We start from the raw sequence: 26,196 nt of genomic DNA, 5'->3' as shown, positions 1-26,196 counted from the left end.
TTGGATCCCATTTACCACTCCCCAAGAAAAAGAACAGGAAATTACATCACCACAGGAAATGACATCACCACAGGAAATTATATCACCAACCCAAAGAATCCTAAGCAAATAAATAAAAAGTGGGCCATACCACTAGTGCTTCATCTGGAGGCTCACTGATGACATTACCTAGTATAGTGACGAAACTTCCAGTTCAGCAAGCAAACCTACATCCAGAACCTCAACCTGAACTACGAATCTTCTCAAAACTCAATAGTACAGTTCTCCCTCATCCCAGCTCACAATCACTACTATACAGAAGGACAAAGCTGCAAATATATGGGAAACTACCACTTACAAGCTCCCCTCTCAGACACTCACCATTCTCTGACTTGGAAATCAAGACTCCTTCAGTGTCAATGGGATGAAAATTCTCTGTTATAAGGAGAGATTGGACTTTCCTTATGGAAGAGGAGGTTGAGGAGTGAACTGATTGAGGTGTAAAAATTTAAGAAAGGCATAGACAGAGTGGATCATGAGGATCTTTTCTGCATGGCAGATATGTCTAAAACTATAGGGTTAAAACCTCCATAATAGTATGTGAGAGTTCAAGAAGGCAGTTCACTACTATCTCGAGTGCAATTAGAGACAGACAATAAATGCTGACCCAGCCAGTGATATCCACGTGAGTAGAACTGAAACATTGTCAGGAATCATATGGTTACCATCACAATACCTTTTCTTTGGAGGTAGTGAATAGAGCTAAGCAGTGAGTACAACTTGTGTTTTTCAAATCCCTTCCCGTTTTGTTAACCTGAAACATTAACTGTTTATCTCTTCATAGTCACTGACAGACTTATTGAATATTTATAGTATTTCCATTTTTAATTTCAATCCGGTTTTCATCTGACGTGCACACATCCGACAGGAGACATATTCAGGATAACCCAAATATGCAGTTTTACTTATGTACTATTGACGTAAGTTATCTATTTTTTACTCTGACTGATTAGGTTACATTTCTTTCAAACTAATTTGGTGGTAACAGCTACTGGTAAAGTAGTTTGCCTCCGACTGTAATGCCTCATTGGTCAGCAGATCTTGGGATATTCTTGGTTATCAGCTATCACTAGACTGATTACAAAAATGAGGAGAAAGTGAGGTCTGCAGATGCTGGAGATCAGAGATGGAAATGTGTTGCTGGAAAAGCGCAGCAGGTCAGGCAGCATCTAGGGAACAGGAGAATCGACGTTTCGGGCATTAGCCCTTCTTCAGGAATGAGGAAAGTTGGTCCAGCAGGCTAAGATAAAAGATAGGGAGGAGGGACTTGGGGGAGGGGCGTCAGAAATGTGATAGGTGGAAAGAGGTCAAGGTGAGGGTGATAGGTCAGACTGGGGTGGGGGCGGAGAGGTCGGGAAGAAGATTGCAGGTTAGGAAGGCGGTACTGAATTTGATGGATTTGACTGAGACAGGCTGGGGGGAGGGGAAATGAGGAAACTGGTGAAATCCGAGTTCATCCCTTGTGGTTGGAGGGTTCCTAGCCGGAAGATGAGGCGTTCTTCCTCCAACCGTCGTTTCGCTGTGGTCTGACGATGGAGGAGTCCAAAGACCTGCATATCCTTGGTGGAGTGGGAGGGGGAATTGAAATGTTGAGCTACAGGGTGGTTGGGTTGGTTGGTCCGGGTGTCCCAGAGGTGTTCTCTGAAACGCTCCACAAGTAGGCGGCCTGTCTCCCCAATATAGAGGAGGCCACATCGGGTGCAAAGGATGCAATAGATGATATGTGTGGAGGTACAGGTGAATCTGTGGCGGATATGGAAGTTTCCTTTGGGGCCTTGGAGGGAGGTGAGGGGGGAGGTGTGGGCGCAAGTCTTGCACCTCCTGCGGTTGCAGGGGAAGGTGCCGGGAGTGGAGGTTGGGTTGGTGGGGGGTGTGGATCTGACGAGGGAGTCACGGAGGGAGTGGTCTTTACGGAATGCTGATAGGGGAGGGGAGGGAAATATATCCTTGGTGGTGGGGTCCGTTTGGAGGTGGCGGAAATGACGGCGGATGATGCGCTGTACATGAAGGTTAGTGGGGTGGTAGGTGAGGACCAGTGGGGTTCTGTCCTGGTGGCGGTTGGAGGGGCGGGGTTCAAGGGCGGAGGATCGGGAAGAGATGCGGTGGAGGGCATCGTCGACCACGTCGGGGGGGAAATTGCGGTCCTTGAAGAAGGAGGCCATCTGGGATGTGCGTTTTTGGAACTGGTCCTCCTGGGAGCAGATGCGACAGAGTCGAAGGAATTGGGAGAATGGCATGGCGTTTTTACAGGGGGCAGGATGGGAGGAGGTGTAGTCCAGGTAGCTGTGGGAGTCGGTCGGTTTGTAGTAGATGTCCGTGTTGATTCGGTCGCCTGAGATAGAAATAGAAAGGTCGAGGAAGGGTAGGGAGGAATCTGAGACTGTCCAGGTGAATTTGAGGTCGGGGTGGAAGGTGTTGGTGAAGTGGATGAACTGTTCAACCTCCTCGTGGGAGCACGAGGCGGCGCCGATACAGTCATCGATGTAGCGGAGGAAAAGGTGGGGGGTGGGGCCAGTGTAGTTGCGGAAGATGGATTGTTCCACATATCCTACGAAGAGGCAGGCATAGCTGGGGCCCATGCGGGTGCCCATGGCTACTCCTTTCGTTTGGAGGAAGTGGGAGGATTGGAAAGAGAAGTTGTCCAGGTGAATTTAAGGTCGGGGTGGACTTCTCTATATTGGGGAGACAGGCCGCCTACTTGCGGAGCGTTTCAGAGAACACCTCTGGGACACCCGGACCAACCAACCCAACCACCCTGTAGCTCAACATTTCAATTCCCCCTCCCACTCCACCAAGGATATGCAGGTCTTTGGACTCCTCCATCGTCAGACCACAGCGAAACGACGGTTGGAGGAAGAACGCCTCATCTTCCGGCTAGGAACCCTCCAACCACAAGGGATGAACTCGGATTTCACCAGTTTCCTCATTTCCCCTCCCCCCAGCCTGTCTCAGTCAAATCCATCAAATTCAGTACCGCCTTCCTAACCTGCAATCTTCTTCCCGACCTCTCCGCTCCCACCCCAGTCTGACCCATCACCCTCACCTTGACCTCTTTCCACCTATCACATTTCCGACGCCCCTCCCCCAAGTCCCTCCTCCCTATCTTTTATCTTAGCCTGCTGGACCAACTTTCCTCATTCCTGAAGAAGGGCTAATGCCCGAAACGTCGATTCTCCTGTTTCCCTGATTACAAAAATGGACAAACTTGATTCGCTGTCTGCACACTACAAAAGCTAAATTAATATTTTTAATTGCATGAAAACAATTAGACAAAATTTTAAACATTTTGTAAAACTTTATGATACACATCCCTCCACTCATTGAGCTGTTCTAACAATTAAGGTGCTGGCAAGATAGACTGAATGGTATCCTTCTATGCTGTCAATTTAAAGACTTCTACTTTTCTCTCTGTGTGTGCAGAATGTTATGATTTGGTACTATTTTATGGCTGTCTATTGTCATCTAATATTTCATCCAGTTGACATTCTTCGTGTGTGAACCTAGAAATTGTGTGATGTAAGATGTTCAGATTTGGGGTCATAGCTGAATCAAATCTTGCATTCCCAGAAAGCAACAAAAAGGTAGCAATTTGCACAGGAACCTAGTTAACCTTCCCATTTCTTGTTCAGGCATGCTGAGGCCAAATAATAGTTAATGATCAGGCATGCTGAGGCCAAATAATAGTTAATGATTCCTGAAGAAGGGCTTATGCCCGAAACGTCGATTCTCCTGTTCCCTGGATGCTGCCTGACCTGCTGCGCTTTTCCAGCAACACATTTTCAGCTCTGATCTCCAGCATCTGCAGACCTCACTTTCTCCTCAGTAGTTAATGATCCACTGTTGTTGCTGTTGAGGTTAGCTATTGGATCCACCCACTACACTAATACAAAATGCAGTATATACTGGAAATCGGAAATGAAAGAAAATGGTGGAAATGGTCAGCAGGTCAGACAAATTTCATTTCCCAATTTCTAACATCTGCAGTTTTGCTTTTGCACCTAATCTGCATGGTTCTGTATCATGCTGTGCATTTAGTCTATTGGAGAATGTTAACAATAACTTTCACTCTATACTGTGTTATGGATGAGGCCATACCACTCAAAACATTCTTAAGCAGGCAGCCCAGATCATAACTTTGCAGTTTGTTTCGGCAAGTGTACAGTGAAAACTATTCGCAGTAAGTTAGCCAGGTTGACCTTGAGGTTTTAAAACAGAATAAATTTATTCACAAATTACACAATGAAACATAAAGAACAGAATATAGAACCTCTCCAGAACTCAATCGATCCATATTAGGTTTAAATATTCTGTTTCGAATATACACAACAGTCCAAATAAGCAAACCTCTTAAACATAGTAAAAATGAAACAAAGGCTTACAAGTTAGAAGGAGAGGGAGTTTAGCAGCCTGTTTCCAAACAGCCCACAACTCAAACTTCAGTTTCTAAGACTGACCACTCCCCTTTAATTATACAGGTCACTTCTAAAACATGACCAATTTGGTCTTAAGTCTCATCTGATTCCATATAAACAGAAGGCCTCTCAAACTCCTTCACCTTTGTACCAAACCAGTCTAAACAGAATCTGAGTGGTTTACGCCCCCTCTGAAAAAAAAGGATACAGTAGCCTTGAGAAAAAGAATAGCTTTTAGGAAAAAAAAGGACCAGCTTTGTGATAACTGTTTTGAAATGTTACTTCTGCAAATCATCGCAGATTGTTTTGCCTTCAAATATCTTCTGACTGAAATATTTTTAAAATAGGAGGACGTAGCAGGGATGGTGCACCAATCATCACTTTTCCAGAACACTCTGCCTTTGGGGACCTTTCTGATGAAGAGTTTCTGAATGTTGTAACGTATTTGACTAGCATTCCAAGGTGAGTTACACTGTTGTCTCTTGTGGTTGCTATAAGTAATATCAGCACCCTTCACTTTTTATACCATTTTTAATCATTGTAAATAGTCAATATATTCTTCATACATAACTTAAACCATAACACATTTATTTTCTTGCTATAGTACTTTGTAGTAGAGGATCAGGTCTCACAATTTATAATTCATACCAAAGGAAGATTGACAAAATACACAATGTATTACATTTTTTAAAAACAATTGCAAAAGAATTATGAATATTTTGTCATTTTTCATGTGCATTTTTATGGCAATTCCACTGCCAAAACATGTAACACAATGAAACATACTTAATTTATATTTCTTATTTCTACCGGTTTTGCTCATTTTCTTTTATTAAAATTCATATTAAAACTTTATTAAACATGCAATAATTTTGGAGTGGAGAAAGACACATTATTCAAATACAGGAACTTCTTTACAAAACTAAATAAGGTGCTGGGAGATGCAAGTCTGAGGCACTGCAAAGCAACAGCTGTTATGAGGACATTACAATGTGAGAATTTTAAGTAGAATTTTTTCTTTATAAATGCTATTAGATTGACCTTGTCATTATTAATGTGGATATAGGTACTTTCAGTGGAAACAGCTGTTACAAACATATGAGAAAATGTGCTAGTAGTTTTGGAGATAAGGGTTACACACTGGTCCATTGGGCCTAGATATTCATCTGCAAGTTCAAATGGTTGCCAAAACATTGAGTTTCTGATGTGAAGGCAGGTCACATTAGAATTCAGGGCAGGCAATCCTGGTCTGAGAAGTTGAGGATGCCAAGTGTGGAAGGAAGGCCTGCCTCAGACCTCGAGCACTATTGTGAATTTTCAGGAAACAAAAATCCTTCCAGCCTTAACCCCTCACATTCCCCACCCCCAACTCTCACACTCTTCTCACGTCCTCTTCATGTCAACCCATATTTCCTCATGCCCTGTGAGCATCACAAAGTCCTGTAAATCCTCCATGCCAATCTATACCCTGTATCCACTTCTTTGGATCTTTATAGACCTGATGGCAGCTTATTGGCAACTTCAGCCAACCAATGCACCCCACAATTACCCTTTCCAACTGTGCCAACTCACTTGATATGTGCAGACGTCAGGACCCATGGTGAGGTAAGACAAGCTAAATTTCTTCACTATATTGAAAAACATCCTTGTGCATAAATATTCCTTTACTACATTTATAATCCTTCAAATACATATTGCCTTATAACAACAAATATTTCATTTAGATTTACAATATTGTATAACAACAGGCATTGGAATTGCATACCATTAATCATTCTAAAGGGCAATATACTCTATAGTGGACAATGAACCCTCTAAATCTCACACCCCACTTCCACAAAGGATATTGTGTGAAGATATCTAAAGGGGTAACCTTGCTTCTCCAAAGGTGTACAATGGCTATTCAAAGAAATGCAGAAAGTCCAGACTTACTCTTAACAGTTTCACTCTGCACACTTGGATTTCAGATTCCACGTTTACTGAAACCCAGTGTTAGTAGGGGCAGCTGCAATTTAATTAACCAGCTACCTCCATGAATCACCCTGGTGCAAATCCTAACCCAACACTACAAAAATGGGAAGTGCCTAATGCAGGGGCAGGATTTGTGCTTCAGTGCTCATCCACTAGTTTCATCATGAGAGAAAATATTAATAAATAATACAATCTTTTATCAGATTGAACCTGTCCGTCTCCTTATAATTTATAATTGAGTTTTGGAGGAAAGAGAATTAACTAAAGTTAATTAACTAAAGTTAACTCTCATTGATGATATGTAAATCATGGTAATTATGATCAGCACTGCAACTTTTGCATAACATATTAATTTTAAATATATAAGGGAACAGTGAATACTGTATATGCTCAAGAAAAAGTCCACCCCCTATTCTTGGCCAAAAAAACCTGGAATTTTCCATATACAGTCGGTTCTGCTATAGCGTAGAAGTTCTATTCTCGTGCAATCCCATGTTATAAGAAAATTGCATAATAGCAGTACCATTTAAACTAATGGGACCAGAATCGTGTTATAACCAACACATGCTTTAAAAGTTCGTGCTTCAGAAACAGTGTCCCCAATTTATTAATCACGTTGCATTAAATTCATATTAACTAAACGCACGTTGTAGCAAAACAACCTGTATCTCATGTAAAAGTCTACCTTAGTTCTTCATAGATAACAGATCAACATTTTGAGTCAAGGTATTATTTTGTACATAAATGTTATGATGAGGATGTGAATTTTTTCATGCTGTTGTTTAGATGTACAATTCATACCAATTTGGCATGAAAGTTTGAGATACATCAGGTCAGTCAGGTGACAACCTCCCTTTGTGTCCAGCTCAGTCGAGCTCAGTTCCCCTGTAGCAATCGTGGAATACAGTCATGTTACCATAATTTGTTGTGTTTTTTTAATTTATTCATTTAGATTTCAGTTGGGTTTCTGCTAATGATATGGTATTTTGGACTGAAACATGAATTTCAGCTCCTCAAAAGTAGTATTGATGTAATAATCAATCTAAAAAATCTAACTTTAAAAAAAAGTCTGAAAAATTCAACTTTTACATGAGTATATATGGTATTTAATAGTTATTTTATGTGCTTAGTTTCCAAACTTTACATGAGAGTGTGGTGTTCCATAAAAGAGGACAGTATTTGTAGTGATTCACAATAGCAGACACTAAAGTTCAAGTGCTGTCATTGTGGCAGTATGATAATAAGACATTATCAACATCACTTGAAGTGACGTTAAAGATAACAATAAATATTCCTTTGTAAAACAGAAATTGAACTGTCCTTAATTTTTGGATTTGTTTCAGCTAACTGTCATAGCTCATTAAATTAAACATTAGGATTTTTATAACAGAATGAGTATGACACACTCTTATTACAGTTGTACATTCTAATTGACTACCCAGCGTAATTCATCCCTGTAAACAGGAAATATCATCAGTGTTTCAGACAACAAGGTTTCTTTTATTAATTATTTATTAGGTTATTGCTAATAGGAAGTAGACGTGCAAGGCATTGACTTATCTGACTGTGATTGGTGAAATAAATTAGGTAGTAGTGAACTTGGGAGTAGATGCCACAATATGATAAAGATCTAAGTGCTGGTTCTCCTCCATACTATATTACACATAATGGAATGTGGTTAGTCTTTCACTAGACCTCCTCCAGAGCTAGGTACAAATGCATGTATTGCATTGCTTTGGATAAATGCGATTTGATATATTTACTTTCATGAGGGGAACTACCAGCACAAATGGGTTTGAACTGAGTGGCTTGTTCCCAAGATATAATTTACATGTATGCATTTATCATAAAATAAAACTGGGAAAGATCACAGATGCACTGATGGTTTTACAGAACCTTGAAATTTCTATGAAAGAAACATTCAGTGGAAGGGGAAGCCTTCAGATGAATCGGAATTTTATAACTGTCAATATAACAAGCATTTGTACCTAGCTCTGGAGGAGGTCTAGTGAAAGACTAACCACATTCCATTATGTGTAATATAGTATGGAGGAGAACCAGCACTTAGATTTTTATCATATTGTGGCATCTACTCCCAATATAACAAGCAATGCTGTAGAATAGGTATTAGTGCAATGCAATCTTTTGCACTTCACCAATACCATATATGTAATATAACAAAAGCTGTCATCAACATGATGGGCTTGAAGGAGATGATCCCCTGTTGTACTGATGCAACCTTTTGATTTTAAGGTTTAAAATGAAAAACAGGCTGCTCAATGTAATGACTGTCAATTTCCATTGATAAGAAACAGCTGACTGTCAGTTGTATTCTAGTCTGTATTCTGGACTTTGTTTGAGCATCAGAAATTGTGTGGACAATTGCACACTGATTAATGATAGTCTGTGTGAGCTTTTCATACTAATAGCTAGAACTTTATTTTCCCATTCAACAGCAGTGAGAGTGATCTCTCTATCAGGATATTTCTACTCATGCTGCTGCTTAAAATACATAATATGCTACAGAAGGGACTTGTCAGAATCTATAAGGAAAGAAAAGGAGCCTTAAGATTCTCCTCAGATCTGAATGGTAAATAATCCCTTTTGGAAGTTAGATGAGAGAGAAATATTATGAAATGGAAATGGAGAGGACAGATCACAAACCCAGGGGGAATATTAACAAATGACAAGTACTGCATGGTTGATATAGTCACTAATGGAAAGAAAGTGTAACTTAATGACATCATTCATAACTGACAACAAAAGTCACATCTCAATTGAACTTTTGATAGCAACTTAATTGCCCTTCTAAGTTCTCCCCATTTAATTATCTATTTTAATCACATTTTTATCAGGAAATGGTGGCATGCAACTAGAAGTTTTATAATTCTAATGATGCTTATAAAACAACTATTTTTTAAACAAATGTAAAGAAAATAAAATATAAAAGGCTTGCAAAAAAAGAAAAGTTGCATTCATTATACTTGTATACACTCCACTCCTCATTTTCAAAATATTTATTGGTGATATTAAATTTCAATTTAATCAATTATATTACCTAAAACAACCAATTCATATTCTTTAAGATCACAGAGAAATAATTATAATCTGTACACCAATTAGGTCATCTTTGGATATGCTATAAAATTGTATTTCTTTTAGTGCAAACACTTGTTTCTGTTTTATTACAGTCTGGATGCTGCCAGTATTGGATTTATCATAATTATTGACAGACGCCGAGACAAATGGAGTTCAGTCAAAGCATCTTTAATGCGCATTGCAGTGAGTAGAATTAAAGTTCTTTGGTTGCTGTAATTGAATTTATTCTGAGAAGTATGGTTCCTTTTTATGGCATTTCCCAGAAATAAGACATCTTTTGTAAAGTAATTAACTGTATCTAAAATGGAAAATGTATTTTTATTAGTACTTAAAGTTGAGATATTTCAGAGGAACATTGGAGCAAGAGTAGATCATTCACCCATCAAGCCTACTCCGCCATTCATTGAGATCACGGCTGTTTATCTAGTTGAGCAACAGTTTCTGATGCCATCCACATAACCCTTGATGTCATTAAGGGTTATTAACTGACCTCCCATATCTTGGTGGGGTAGAGATTTAATGATAAACCTTTGTTTTTGTAATTTTTAAATCAACCTGTTCAGAAACATTTTTATTTACCTCTGGAGCAATTGGGACTTCTGGACCTGAGGTAAGTGCACTATGACAGCTTCTTAAAAGATATACAAATAGCATAATACAGCAATCAAATAGCTTATACAATCATATAAGGTGAAAATGAAAAGATATCATGTAAACATTTGGACTTATCATTATATTGTAATTGGTATCAATGATTTCTGTCAAACAACTAAAGTCCAATGTAAGACAACCTTGGGGACATGTTATAAAAGGTTAATTATCCAAAGTGTCCAATGTAATCAACTTTGAGGTTAGAGAATAAAACTTAGAAGATATGGAGTGGAGATACTTAAAAGCTTTAATAAAGCTCCATTTTAAATTTGCAGCGTAGCTTATTATTCATTGCTTCTATTTTAGGGAACGAAATGACTTGATTATTTGAATGGTACATAATTCACAGTTAGGTAAAATGAAATATGAAGCAATAATTTAATTAAGACCATAAGATATGTGAGTAAAACCAGGCCATTCAGTCCTCTACCATTCAATGAGATTATGGTGATTCGATGATTATGAACTTCACTTTTCTACTTTTTCCCCATATTCCTTGATTCCTTTACTGATTAATAATCTTGAATGTATTTAACAACCCAGCCTCCACAGCCCTCTATGATAAAGAATTCCTCAGATTCAGTACTCAGAGATTAAAATCCTCCTCATCGCGGTGTGTGACCCATAACAGATAGTGCCTTGACTGTCCCATAATGGGAAACAAACTTTCCTCATTTACTCTGTCAAGCCCTAAAAGAGACTTGTATGTTTCAATAAGGCTGCCCTCTCATTTTTCTAACTCCAGTGAATGCAGGCCCAACTGCTCAAACTCTCCTCATAAGACAGTCTCTCCATATCCAGAATCATACCAGTGAACTTTCTCTGGACTGCCTCCACTCCCTGTGTATCTTCCCTTAAATAAGTGGCCCAACTCTTTGAGCTAAAAGGATTAAAGAGCATGTGGAGAAAATTGAATTACAGTACTGAGTAATACAATGAGCCATGATCATATTGAATAATGGAGCAGGCTAAAAGGGTCCGATGGCCTACTCCTGCTCCTATTTTCTTTGTTTCTATATTTCTAAACTGTTCACAATATTCCTGCTGTGGTCTACCTACACTAATATAGTTTAAGTAAGTGTGTTTTAATGTTCAATTCCATTTGGTATAAAGGTCAGCATTTTATTTGCTTTCTCTATTACATCCTGAGCTAGTATGCTAGCTTTTAGTGATATATGCATGAGAACTCCCAAATCTCTGTGCTGCAGATGTTTACACACTTTCTTCATTAAATAATATTCAGTTTCTTTATTCCGCCTGCCAAAATGCATAACCTAATGTGTTCCTACAGTATATTCCATCTACCAGTTTTTGGCCACTAATTTAAACTGTCCATACCTCTCTGCAAACCCTTTGTTTCATTTCACCTTCTGCATATTTTTGTGTCATCTGCAGACTTGGCTGTAGAACATTGACTTTTCTCATCCAAGTTATTAATTGATATTGTAAATAATTGTACCGCCAGCACGGACTCCTGTGGCATTCCACTAGTTGCAGTTTTCCATTCTGAAAATGTCCCCTTTATATAACTCTCTGTCTTCAATTAATTAGTCAATCTTCTATCTGTGTTAATATACTATCTGCAACACAATGGGCTCATTTCTTACTAATTCCCAAATGTGTGGTACCTTATCAAATTTTACACTCACTGCTTCCCCTTCATTAACCTTGCTGTATACCTTCTCAAGGAATTCTAATAAATATGTCAGACATTATTTCCCCTTTGTAATGTCATGTTGACTCTGCTTGATCATATTATATATTTCCAAATACTCTGCTATGACATTCTTTAGAGGTTCTAACATTCTCCCAATGATGGATATCAAGCTAACTAACCTACACTTACATTATATGTCTCCTTCCCTTTTCAAATGAAGTTGTTATGTTGGCAGTTTTAAAATCATCATCACATGAATCCCTACAGTGTAGAAGCAGGCCATTTGACCCTTCGAGCCCTCACTGATCCTCCAAAGAGATCCCACCCAGACCCACCCTATATCTGCATTTCCCATAGCTAACCATGTAGCCTACACATCACTGGACAATTTAGGATGGCCAATCCAGCTAACCTGTACATCTTTGTACTGTGGAAGGAAACCGGAGCACCTAGCAGAAACCCACGCAGACACAAGGAGAATGTGCAAACTCCACATATACACAGTCACCCGTGCTGGAATTGAACCCGGCTTCCTGGTGCTGTGAGGCAACTGTGTGAACCACTGGGCTTCCATGCCATCCCAATCCTCTAGGAATTTTCCAGAATCTAAGGATTTTTGGAAGATGGATTGTTGTAGTGCAATGACTGTGTCCCTATCTCTGGGCCAGCCTGATTCAGAGGTGTGTCATCTCACTCCTGAGCGGATTGATTAGAAAATATCCATAGCCAGTGCATCCACTATCTCTATAGCTGCTTCCTTGAATATCTCAGGATGCATAACATCAAACCCAGGGGAGACATAATATTCTTTCACTCCATTTGCTTCCTGAGTACTTTTTCCCTGTTGATGGTTGCTGCATTTATTTCCTCTCCTTTTGCCTCTTGATTATTCAGTATTTTTGGAATGCTTTTCATGTCTTCTGCTGGGAAAAATGATGAAAGCATTTATTCAACTCCTCTGCCTTTCCCTGTTCCCTATTATTATTTCCCTAGTCTCATTCCCATGCGTATATGTATGATAGCATAATTCTTGTTTATTATAGTGACAGTAATAAGGATGTCATCTACACACAGTAGTAAATTCCTGAAGCTAATATATGTTTAAATTTCCAATCAATACATTAGCAGTGACATTTGTTTCAGATATTAATTTCTGTAAATGGATTTAAAAAGCATAGTTTTTTAATATATACAGTTTTTAAAGAAAGGCTATTGATACAATTAAAACCTATCATAAATGGATTTCAACCTGTTGTGATTTAGAGACAGACCTAATACTAAGGAGCTACCATAGTATTTTATGTCCCTGTTGTGACTGTTGTTATTTCTATTGAATCGTCTCATTCATCATAATTAAAAGGTTAGCACTATGTTTTATAATAAACTCTGCAATTAAGGCAGTAATTTTAACTATCTGTTGGAGACAGGCTAGGAGGTGCAAACGTTGGGGAAATGGCATCAGGAGGGAAAGCCAACATATTCCTGTTGCTAAGGATATTTCCAGTGTTACGAGCAGCAAGACTTCAACCACTAGCCAACAAGAAACTGACGGTCTATTGATACAATTAATTGATTTATGATTTATTGGCAGTCACTTTCGAAGGCTGCCAGTGTTTTGTGAGCATGGAACAGCTGCTTACTGAGTGATGACTCCAGCAGCTATGTAGTGCCTTCCCAGCCTGATGGGGCCTGCCTTTCATGAAGCTTTAAGACTGGCGGAGAGGCCTCACTATTGTAAAGCTAGTCACTGTGGACCTGCCACTGGAGTGTTCACTCCTCCAACCATCAGGGCCTGTCTGGCTGATGCTAGAAGTTTACAGTTTTTTATACTGGCCATATGATCGTACCTATGGAGGCATTCTCTCTTACCCAGTGCAATCTCAGCAACAACTACCTCTACCCCTGGTTTGGTCAGTCCGTAGAACTGCCAGGTCTTTGATTGAGCCTTTAGCTCATTGAGGCACACTGTCGTCCTTAATGGGAATGCATTCCTGGCTGCAGTCTCCTTGCTGCCACTCACTTTTCCCTTTTACATTCAGCCTTGAGACCCACATTACATGCCAGTCCTGGGACTCTCAAAAGCCAATAAAATCTTTACCTCAGGATACTTTAATAGATAGTGCACCACATGATCCCTGTAATATTAAATGTAAAAAGGACCATATGAACTGAATGTTTTCATTCATGAATTCTTCCTTTAAAATGAACAAGAAGAAAAAGTGTACTTCTGAATATAACCCTTAATTTATATGAATGCAAATCTTTTATTCTAATTGTGAACCAAACTGTAAAATAAATTAAAATCAGTGTTTCATTCGCAGCTATAACTGTGAACTGAAAACCTAAACCATTTTTGGCTAATTATACATATTAGTGAAATAAATGTAGAGCTCCCACCTCTGTGTTTTACAGCAAAACCAACAGTAACAAAAATAAGTGTAAACTTGTTGCTCTGTGAATTTTAACTCAACTTCTTCAAGCTTGATTACTTTTCAATTTATGATGTTGAGAGCATTACTACAAAAACAAAAATGTTTATAGAGTCATAGAGACGTACAGCATGGAAACAGACCCTTCAGTCCAACGCATCCATGCCGACCAGACATGCCAACCCAATTTCGTCCCACCTGCCAGCACCCAGCCCATATCCCTCCAAACCTTTCCTATTCATATTCCCATCCAGAACCAAATGTTGCAATTGTACCAGCCTCCACCACTTCCTCTGGCAGCTTATTCCATACACGTACCATCCTCTGAAAAAGTAGGTCTCTTTTATATCTTTCCCCTCTCACCCGAAACCTATGTCTTCTAGTTCTGGACTCCCCAACACCAGCGAAAAGATTTTGTCTATTTACCCTATCCGTGGCCCTCAAATTTTGTAAACCTCTACAAGGTCACCCTTCAGCCTCCGATGCTCCAGGGAAAACAGCCCTAGCGTGTTCAGCCTCTCCCTGCAGATCAAATCCTCCAACCCTGGCAACATCCTTGTAAATCTTTTCTGAACCCTTTCAAGTTTCACAACACCTTTCCTATAGGAAGGAGACCGGAATTGCACACAATATTCCAACAATGGCCTAATCAATGTCCTGTACAGCCGCAATATGACCTCCCAACTCCTGTACTCAATACTCTGACCAATAAAGAAAGCATACCAAACTCCTTCTTCACTATCCTATCTACCTGCGACTCTACTTTCAAGGAGCTATGAACCTGCACTCCAAGGTCTCTTTGTTCAGCAACACTTCCTAGGACCTTACCATTAAGTGTATAAGTCCTGCCAAGATTTGCTTTCCCAAAATGCAGCACCTCACGTTTATCTGAATTAAACTCCATCTGCCACTTCTCAGCCCATTGGTTCATCTGGTCAAGATCCTGTTGTAATCTGAGGTAACCCTCTTCGCTGTCCACTATGCCACCAATTTTGGTGTCATCTACAAATTTACTAACTGTACCTCTTATGCTTGCTTCCAAATCATTTGTGTAAATGACAAAAAGTAGAGGACACAGCACCGATCCTTGGGATACTCCACTGGTCACAGGCCTCCAGTCTGAAAAACAATCCTCCACCACCACTCTGTCTTCCACCTTTGAGCCAGTTTTGTATCCAGATGGCTACTTCTCCCTGTATCCAGTGAGATCTAACCTGGCTAATCAGTCTCCTATGGGGAACTTTGTCGAACGCCTTACTGAAGTCCGTGTAGATCACATCTACCGCTCTGCCTTCATCAATCCTCTTTGTTACTTCTTCAAAAATCTCAATCAACTTTGTGAGACATGATTTCCCACGCACAAAATCATGTTGACTATCCCTAATCAGTCCTTGCCTTTCCAAATACATGTACATCCTGTCCCTCAGTATTCCCTCCAACAACTTGCCCACCACCAACGTCAGGCTCACTAGTCTGTAGTTCCCTGGCTTGTCCTTACTACTCTTCTTAAAACAGTGGCACCAAGTTAGTCAACCTCCAGTCTTCCGGCACCTCACCTGTGACTATCGATGATACATATCTCATATAATGAATCTTAGTCATAATTATTTTAAAAATAAATTAATGATAAAACTTTCTGAAGGGAGTGAAAATGTATGTGTTTGTTGGCATTGTTAACAAGTAAGCTTCATTTTTCTATTTGTGAAGGTAAACAGTGTTACTCAATGCTTTTCCAGCTCTCTTAAGAAGAGATAAGTATTGACTGCTTGGCACACTTCTGAGCTTGTCTTAGTTGATGCATTGTGAGATCTGTCCTGCAGGTCAGAAGCCCTTGCAGGTTTTCATGTCTTAGTAGCTTGTAGGGAAGACAGCACAGACAATTCAAATACTTAGGGGCAGCATTAAAATTGAAAATTATATATTTCTTCTTTTGTTGTCCTCTCCTGTGTTTTACCACAGTGTCTCTTTTCTCAATATTTGTTTTCATATGTTCCTCACTGATTCAGCAAAGTAAGGCAAAGCAGGGGACAATAATGGTAGGGTCAATAGACAATAGGTGCAGGAGTAGGCCATTCTGCCCTTCGAGCCAGCACCACCATTCATTATGATCATGGCTGATCATCCTCAATCAGTATCCTGTTCCTGCCTTCTCCTCATAACCCTTGATTCCACTATCCTTAAGACCTCTATCCAACTCTTTCTTGAAAGATCCCTGCGGCACACCACTGTTCACCGACTGGGTCCTGGGGAGTGTTGCTGATAAAGAAACTTTGGGGTGCAGGTTCATACTTTGAAGGTGGAGTCTCAGGTAGACAGGGTAGTGAAGAAGGCATTTGCTATGCTTGTCTTTCTTGGTCAGTTTATTGAGTATAAAAGTTGGAATGTCATAATCTGGCTGTATAGGACATTGGTTAGGCCGCTTTTGGAATACTGAGTTCAATTCGGATCTATCTGTTAAACTTGAAAGGGTTCAGAAAATATTTACAAGGATGTTGCTAGGGTTGGAGGAGTTTGAGTTGTAGAGAGAGGCTGAATAGACTGGGGCTATTTTCTCTGGACCATTGGAGGCTGAGGGTGTGACCTTATAGAGGTTTATAAAGTCATGAGGGGCATGGATAGAGTAAATAGTCAAGGTCTTTTTCCCAGGGTAGTAGAGTCCAAAACTAGAGGGCATAGGTTTAAGTTGAGAGAGGAAAGATTTAAAAGGAACAACCTTTTTCCTCAGAGCGTGGTGAGTGTATGGAATGATTTGCCAGAGGAAGTGGTGGAGGTTGGTACAATTACAACATTTAAAAAGCATCTGGATGGTACATGAATAGGAGATATTTAGAGGAATATGGGCCAAATGCTGGCAAATGGGACTAGATTCTGATCAGCATGGATGAGTTGGACCGAAGAGTCAGTTTCCATGCTGTACAATCCTATGATTCTATATATATATTACTAGGTAACAAAGTTAAGAGAGTGGTGCTGAAAAAGCACAGCAGGTCAGACAACATCTGAGGAGCAGGAAAATTGAAGTTTCGGGCATAAGCCCTTCGTCAGGAATGAGGTTTGTGGGCTGGGGACTGAGAGATAAATGGAAGGGTGTGGGGCTGAGGCGTTGGTAGCTGAAAATGCAATAGGTAGATGAAGGTGGGGGAGAAGGTGATAGGTCAGAGAAGAAGATGTAGTGGATAGATGGGAAAGATGCTGGACAGGTTAAGAGGGCAGTGCCAAGTTGGAGGCTTGGGATTGGGATAAGGTGGGGGATGAAAATGAGGAAACTGGTGAAATCTACATTAATTCTGTGAACTGCAGCCAGCTGGGACTGTATAGATTTTATTTGGTGATTCTGTAGTGCAGAAAAAGTGGAAGAACATTAAAGTTGTATTACTAAAAGAAAACTTGCATTTCAATGACATCTTTTAACATAAATGAATATTACATGATACACAATGGAGGAATATCTAAAATTGAATGTCAAATCAAAGATGGAGCTATGAGGAGAAGTAACCAAGAGCTTGCTTAAGAGATGCTTTTAAAGGAACCTCAAGGACAAGAAGAAAATGTAGAATTTTTGGGGGGGAAAGAATTTTAGATCATGAAGTCGAGACAGATCAGGATAAACCTGCCAAGTTTGGAACAAAATGTCAAAGGGTGGATAAGAAGCTTGTCCAAGGAATAAAGAGCTTGGAAAGTGGATACACATGAGGAAGCTACTAGTATGAAGAGGTACAAGGAAGTGAAAACATAAGAATAATAACTTTAAATTTAAGGTTGGGGAATGTAAAAGTATTATTAATAATGACAATGATAAGTGAGTTGGATTTGTTGTGGAATGGAATGTTTATGGAAATAAGACATTGGCAGACCAGCCATTGAGCATTGAAAAGTTAAGTCTTGTTGTGGCATAGGCATGCATGAAGATTTGAGTGGCAGATGAACTGAGGCAGGACAGTGCATGTTACAGAAATAAGAGGTAGGCTGTCTTGGGATAAGGAGATGTAAATGCAAGTCACTGCTGCTGTTTTATTGACAGAGAGAGAGTATTATTCATGTCTTTAGTCAAAGCCATTTTGCTCTTTTATGACAGGTAAAAAAAAATGACCGAATGTTTAAAATAGAGAGCTTGGGAACAGTTGAGGGAAGATAACCCATTTAAGAATTTATGGAGCTTGAAATGTCTTACTTAAAGTATTTTCCTAAAAGCCAAAAATATAACGTTGGTAGACATATACATTATTTATCATAACTTAGGACTTTACATTGCATTATTTAGTAATCAATATTACCTGACAGATGAATAAAAGGCCAGTTTTGTGTGAATCTTTTATCTATGTTCAATTTATTTTCCCATTTCCCTTTGAGGTCTTCATTTTTAAAATTCTCTTTTATTTATCTTTGAGTTTCTCATCATCTTGCTTATTTAGGTTTTTATTTGTTAACAGTTTTCTTTTACTTTTCTCCACCTGCTTCTTTCTCTCCTCTGTAGTTTGTTTGTCTATTTTTTTCTTGATTTTCTTAGCTCTTTCCACAATTGATGAGACACAAGCAAAATATCTGGAAAACCATTGAGTAAGCAAAACACTTGAGCTACTAGCACCATTCAGATTTTTGTTGGCAGATCAGATGCAAATATATTCATCTAACATTGAACTGATCTACAAATCATTCTGTGAATGCTCCCCAAAACATCAATAAACCTAAAAATGATCACTGCTAGAAATTATTAGCTTCATATGGTTATGTCATGTTTGAATGAAAATCATGTTTGAAGACAAAAAAATTGAGTTATACTTCTAAGGAACAATCACATTTCTGTGTCCGAGAAATGCAAGTACAATGCACATTATTAGATAAGTAGGATTGAATTGTGTAATGTTTGGCTGTGTCAGTTTTGTTGAGTCACATGGAGGATTTCTTCCCTCAAGGGCCAGCAAACTTTATTGACATTCTGTTCCAAGTTTACCAGACCTGAAGGCACCCCTCTTGTCTGATTCTATCATCCAGTACACTTGGACAATTTTGCTACTGCCAGGATACCTTGGAATAGGCTCTTGTCTCTGTTGCGGGTGCCACCTTTAAAAGGTCATTGTGTATTCAGACAAGCACTGTCAGTATGTGTGGTGAAATTTGCCTAAGATATGACAGAGAAGGGGAAATTAGCACCTTGCTTTGTGGGCAGGGACCTGGAGATCCTGGTGGATGGGGTGACAGAGGATAGATATTTTCTTCCCCACAACCAGCAGTAGAGGCCACCACTCCAGGTCTTGCCAATCTGGGCTGAGGTTGCCATCCAGATTGATGTGGCCTCAGCTGTATTGAAGAATACCCAACAGTGTAGAAAGAAGGTCATTAAGCTTCTCCACTCCATTGGGTAAGAGCCACCATCTCCTCTCTGCTATCTCATGCTCACTGTATTTCAGCAACTGCACATGTTTCCCACATTGGCTCATGCTCTATCATTTTCACTGTTGCGATCAACAGTTTCCTTCACTGTCACTGACCTCTGGCATTGAGAGTGTGGTGCTAGAAGGGCTTATGCTTGAAACATCAATTCTTCTGCTCCTCGGATGCTGCGTGACCTGCTGTGCTTTTCCAGCACCACATGCTTGACTCTGATCTCCAGCATCTGCAGACCTCACTTTCCCCCACCTCTGATATCACCAAGCCTGAATGTCCTCTGTTCTGCCTACTCACTCACTCAGGAAAACTCACCACTTTTCCTGCAACAGTGTCAGTTCTAACAGTTAAGCCAGTCACTTTCATTTCACCCCGTCGCTACCTTACTCTCATTCCAGGAGCAATTAATCCATTGGTGCACAAAGAAGCAAGATGGGTGGTTCACTGCCCCATAGCTATTCCCTCACTGCTATGAGGGGAGGATTCTGATCCTGATTGCCCTTTGTGGCTGACTGACCAAACCCAAGTCTGTTGATGATTTCAGAGGCTAGCTCTTGACTTACTGTGTGGTGACCCACTGCTTGAAGACTGTCTCCCTAGACTTGGTTAAGGATTGCTGACACTCATGGCAAGCTTCCTGGCGTTGTGTCTATTGTAAACATTAAGAAATGTCAGAAGTAATTTGAGTCTGGTATCTCTGGTTGGGAGGCAAAGAATAAACATGTAAGGCGGAATGCTGTGAATATCCAAGTAGGTTCAAATTAAGTGGGTGCTGAGAAAGGCCCTGGATGTTCAAGGTGAAAACAGTGACTATTTCTGACTGAAAACTTGCAAGTTGTGTATATTTGCATTCATTAGCTGCTGCCAGCCTTGCTCACGGGAAAATGTCAGATTTGGGGAAAGAATTGGTCATCTAATGTACTGATATTCAAAAAAATCACAATCAAGGAAAGTACCAGAACTCCCCAGCTTGGAAAGATGGAACTGGCTGATACATTTGCATTGTATCAGGAAGGACTATGAAATCTATAATAATTAAAGAACAGCTGGAAGAGATCCATGGGATGTGTGAATATGCTGTGTTTGTACTAGCTTTGATATTCCATTTGGAAGGAAAACTTCAAGAGACTCTTGAGCTCTTTCAGACCTGTGCAATCCTAAATCCTCAGAATGTGGAAAACCTGAAACAGGTGGCTCCATCGCTGTTTCTGCTTGGGAAGCACAAAGCAACAATCAAAGTTTACAGTGAAGCTGCAAAATTGAATGAAAAGGATTTGGAGATCAGCCACAATCTCGGTGTCTGCTTGAACTTGAAGAATTTTGAGAAGGCTAAGGAATATCTGAACTGTGCTTTCCAAACCAGCCGTCATGATCTGACTTTCATGGTGGTTGGATAGCTAAACTTAATGGAGAGAAATACCCAAAATGCAATTGAAACATATAAGAAGGCAATGGAATTTTCTCCTGAAAATGCTGAGCTTCTGCTTACATTTGATTTAGTGTACCTGCAGCTTATAATGTATCAGAAAGCTTTTGAACATCTAACAAATGCACTTACCTATTACCCCAGTAATTACAAGGCCATCCTGGCTGCAGACAGTATGATGTTGCTCTGAATGGGTACAGAATAGCAGCGCATGCTGTTCCAGAAAGCCAACCCTGTGGAACAACTTTGGAATATGTTTCTTTGGCAAGAAGAAATATGTGGCAACTATCAGCTGTTTGAAGTGAGCCAACTACCTGGCTCTCTTTGATGGGAAGATTCTCTATAATCTGGGTTTGGTGCACTTGACAATGCAGCAATATGTGTCAGCATTCCACTTCCTGAGTGCTGCCAACAACATAAAGCCAAGAATAGTCAGGTTGTACATGCAGCTGGCTGTGATGTTAACAAACCTGGCAGATCCTGACAATGCAAAGAGAGCCTACAACCAAGCAGTGAGATTGGAGTAGTCAAACCCACTGGTGAACTTAAACTATTCCATTTTACTCAATCAAGGGGACAAAAAGGGAGTCCTTCACTAATATCAGGAAATGGAGAAGAAGATCAATAAACTGAAAGCCAGTAGCAACATGCCAGAGTTCAATCCAGAGCTGATAGACATGGCTCAGAAAATTGGAGCTGGTCTTCCAGTCGGGGAAAATCTGGTTTGGACAAAACCAGCAAAGGATTCCAAATCAAGAGAGCGTTCATCACCATCCAGTAAATCCACCACCAACCAACAACCCCTAGCCCAGGCTATGTCATCAGCTGCAGGGTATAGCAAAACAATGCAGGTCTGTGTAGGTGGATGCTCAATCTGAACACAGAAACCTCCATCATTACCCTTGGAATCAAAGTTCACTGTAAATTCAGGCATTGACAACATGAGAAAAAAGCGAGAACTGAGATAAACAAACAGGATGTGGATTTACTGTATTTGGGTTATTGCAGCCAGAGTAAGTTACTAAAATCAATAAAGTGCCAATTACCACTCTAAACTCAGCTGTCTAATGGATGCAGTCTGTGCAAGTATATGAAGTCATTGGAAACAATCATCTACTGCAGTGTCTCCAATGTTCAGGTCATCAGCAGGATTGGTTTGTGAAAAAACACATGCTGGAACTCTTAAAAAATACAGGTCATACAGGATTTGAAAAAGAAAGATTAGTTCTCATTGGGATAACCCATGAGAACCTGTTGCAGATGGACCAAGCTGGAATGGAAACCACAAGTTTTGGTCTGACTGGGGAAGGGTTGTCGAGGATGTTTGTTGCTCTGACCTCACTGTATGTTTTCTTTCTCAGATATTTAAGTATTGCCAGAGAAAGAGAGCCTTTTGATTCTCTTAGTCTTGCACTCATCAGGGTTATTCACAAGAAATACTAAAGTAGAGGAAAAGCAGTATTTATACTTCCGCTCCCTCCATGACTCCCTCGTCAGGCCCACACCCCCCAGCAACTCAACCTCCCAACCCAACACTTCCCCTGCAACCGCAAGAAATGCAAAACTTACGCCCACACCTTTTTCCACATATGGAGTCAGCTATTAGGAGGGGGCATAGCTTTAAATTAAGGGGTGGTAGGTATAGGACAGATGTTAGGGGTAAATTCTTTACTCAGCGAGTCGTGAGTTCATGGAATGCCCTACCAGTAGCAGTGGTGGACTCTCCCTCTTTATGGGCATTTAAACGGGCATTGGATAGGCATATGGAGGATAGTGGGCTCGTGTAGGTTAGGTGGGCTTGGATCGGCGCAACATCGAGAGCTAAAGGGCCTGTACTGCGCTGTATTTTTCTATGTTCTATGTTCTACCTTCCCGCTTACTTCCCTCCAAGGCCCCAAGGGATCCTTCCATATCCGCCACAAATTCACCTGCATCTCCACACACATCATTTACTGCATCTGCTGCACCCGATGTGGCCTCCTATACATTGGGGAGACAGGCCGCCTACTTGCGGAATGTTTCAGAGAACACCTCTGGGACACCCAGAACAACCAACCCAACCACCCCGTGGCTCAACACTTCAATTCCCCTTCCCACTCCACCAAGGACATGCAGGTCCTTGGACTCCTCCATCGCCAGACCAAAACAACACGACGGCTGGAGGAAGAGCGCCTCATCTTCCACCTAGGAACCCTCCAACCATAAGGGATGAACTCAGATTTCTCCATTTCCTCATTTTCCCCTCCCCCCACCTTGTCTCAGTCCCAACCCTCGAACTCAGCACCACCTTCCTAACCTGCAATCTTCTTCCTGACCACTCCACCCCCACCCCCACTCCGGCCTATCACCCTCACCTTATCACCCTCACCTTAACCTCCTTCCACCTATCGCATTTCCAACGCCCCTCCCCCAAGTCCCTCCTCCCTACCTTTTATCTTAGCCTGCTTGGCACACTTTCCTCATTCCTGAAGAAGGGCTCATGCCTGAAACGTCAATTCTCCTGCTCCTTGGATGCTGCCTGACCTGCTGTGCTTTTCCAGCAACACACTTTCAGTACTGATTGGTTGACAAGTAGATGCTAATTATTCGAGGCCTTGCCATGCAGAACACACCAATTAATAATGACTGACAGTGAACTGTCAAACTTTGTTTGCACTTTAAACCAGGCAGATTGAATCAAATTGGTCAACATTGCCCTGAGAATTGAACCAGAGAATGGTTGCCACCTATTTTGTTGAGGCAAACAGATGGGGACAGATGTTTTTTCTGATTGCAAAGACCAGAGCCCTGTGGATTAATGTATGTTGCTCCCAATGTGCGCAAGTTGCCACATTGCTAGTCTGACCGACATTCCTAAATTAGTTATCGAGCAACGTCTTTGCACAGTCAGAATTATTTAGCAATTGTTGTCCAACTTGCAGAATCGCATCAAATGTTGGACACTGAGAATTTTGCAAGTGTATGCTGGTTGGGTAAAATCCAAGTCATCATTAATCGGTGTAGATATTTTCAAACCAACCTGTTCAGAAATGCTATTACATATCTCTAGGATAGGTCGTACTTTAATCTGGATCTCTTGGCTCAGAGGAAAGAACATTATCACTGCACCATTAGAGCCTTTTAGTAGCTTTTGTATTATCCACGACAGTAACTATCAATCGGGGTCTACTTGTGAACAATCACTGCACTGCTCTTTCAGTATAATTTTTTTTGGATATTTCTTCTGAATTGTTCTGTTGAATGCAATCGGAAAAGCTTTAGCAAAATGTATTTTTACAGCAAGACTCAAGTTCTGTACTACCAAACAACTATTTAAAATATTTGTTGACCAGCTATGTAGTTATTTAGTATATTGATAGATTTCATAATCAATCTCAGTGAATGTTGAAGAGGCAAGAAGTTCTGTTGTTTATCAAACCATAAAAACACCTCCATAAACTGGAGTACATTTGTACAAAGGCTGTATTATCCACCCACTCACAAATACAAGTTTCTAATGTGTGCACAGAGATTATTATTGTAGAGACTGCAGATAGAGGGTCAGTTATGGCACAATGTGTAATGTGATTACAGTGCTTAATTCAGTCCCATCTGATCAGTTATAATCTCATGCTTTGTAATGTCAGTCAGTTTGTTTTGAAAGAATTAGGTAATTACTCAACATTTTATATCCGTTTCTTTATAAAGCTTGACTAAAATTTTAAAAAAGTGAGCGTTGAGACAACAAACGAGCAGCCCTGATATGCAAGCCTAGTCCAATCCATCAGCTTGGGTTCCTGTACCTGAGTGCAAAATATCCTTGCAGTAGCATTTCAATCCTAATTGCTGAATTTAATCATAGAATCTCTACAGTGTGGAAACAGGCCCTTTGGCCCAATAAGTCCACACTGACCCTCCGAAGAGTAACCCACACAGACTCATTTGTCCTACCCTATGTTTACCCCTGACTAATGCATCTAACCTACACATCCCTGAACACTATGGGCAATTTAGCATGGCAAATTCATCTAAACTGCATATCTTTGGACTGTGGGAGGAAACAACACAGACACGGGGAGAATGTGCAAACTCCACACAGACAGAGTCACCCGAGGCTGGAATCAAACTTGGGTCCCTGGTGTTAGCAGTGCTAACCACTGAGCCACCGTGCTGCCCTAATGTGCTTTGAAGTGCAGAAGCATCCAGTAAGTGCATTGCAAAATGTGCATGAGATACCTTTGATGAATTAGTTGCTAACATCCATGTTTGCAAGGCACATGCATCTGTAAGGTTCCCTGACATGTTGTTGCTGGATGTCTGAATTTCTTAGAATAATATTCACATTATCTTTCATAAACTCATATTACATCTGATAGTGTTGCACTCATGCCAGCCTAGAAAGTAAGCAATAGCTAACTGGTAGTTTCAAAAATTTGACAAAGTTGTGAAAAGCAATGTTCTTTTATTAACATTAATCATTGGGAGAAAGTGAGGACTGCAGATGCTGGAGATCAGAATCGAGAGTGTGGTGCTGGAAAAACACAAGAAGGTCAGGCAGCATCCGAGGAGCAGGAGAATCGAGGTTTTGGGCATGTGGCCTTCATCAGGAATGAGGCTTGTGAGCTAGGGGGTTAGAGAGATAAATTGAAGGGGTATGGGGCTGGGGGGAAAGTAGCTGAGAGTGTGATAGGTAGATGAAGGTAGGGGCAATGGTGATAGGTCGGAGAGAAAGGTTGAGCAGATAGGTGGGAAGGAAGATGCACAGGTACGACAGGTCGTGAGGGTGGTGCCGAGTTGGAAGGTTGGATCTGGGCTAAGGTGGGGGGGGAGGGGAATGAGGAAACTGGTGAAACAATGCTCTTGTATTAACATCAACCATTGCCCATGCAAGCTGATGCTCTTTTCCAGTTGCAACATCTTCTCATTCCAATCAACTAAGGTTGACACTTTAGATTCTTCCCTTCACCAAAAATTGTGCTCCAAATTTCTAACCCTCAGAAATCTCTTTACATCCATCTACTTTCTTCCTCCTTTTAGGAACTATGTTTTCCCACTCTATTACTCCCTCTCATCTCCCTTCATTTCCATCTATGTCTTCTATATTGGATAAGTATGGCTGCAAAAAGAGTGGTTTGGACCCTTCTCCTA

At 40.5% G+C, this 26,196-nt stretch overlaps 1 protein-coding gene and 1 pseudogene across 8 annotated transcripts in view; both read left to right on the top strand.

Moving 5' to 3' along the window:
* The window catches only part of LOC122555988 (guanine nucleotide exchange factor DBS), a 404,319-nt gene that overhangs the window by 139,460 nt on the left and 238,663 nt on the right, over positions 1 to 26,196 (top strand). For all 8 annotated transcript variants that reach the window (XM_043702332.2, XM_087993537.1, XM_043702330.2 and 5 more), the window contains exons 3-4: positions 4,799 to 4,913; positions 9,614 to 9,704. In XM_043702332.2, the coding sequence (XP_043558267.1) occupies positions 4,799 to 4,913; positions 9,614 to 9,704 (206 nt within the window). The remainder of the gene's footprint in view (positions 1 to 4,798; positions 4,914 to 9,613; positions 9,705 to 26,196) is intronic.
* On the top strand, positions 20,528 to 22,037 carry LOC122556256 (BBSome complex member BBS4 pseudogene; annotated as a pseudogene).

This window comes from Chiloscyllium plagiosum, unplaced genomic scaffold (assembly GCF_037043375.1).
Source record: "Chiloscyllium plagiosum isolate Xiang-an unplaced genomic scaffold, Cpla_swu_hap1 HiC_scaffold_13, whole genome shotgun sequence".
In the NCBI taxonomy this organism is placed as follows: domain Eukaryota; kingdom Metazoa; phylum Chordata; class Chondrichthyes; order Orectolobiformes; family Hemiscylliidae; genus Chiloscyllium; species Chiloscyllium plagiosum.
This window is presented reverse-complemented; position numbering and strand designations above follow the sequence as displayed.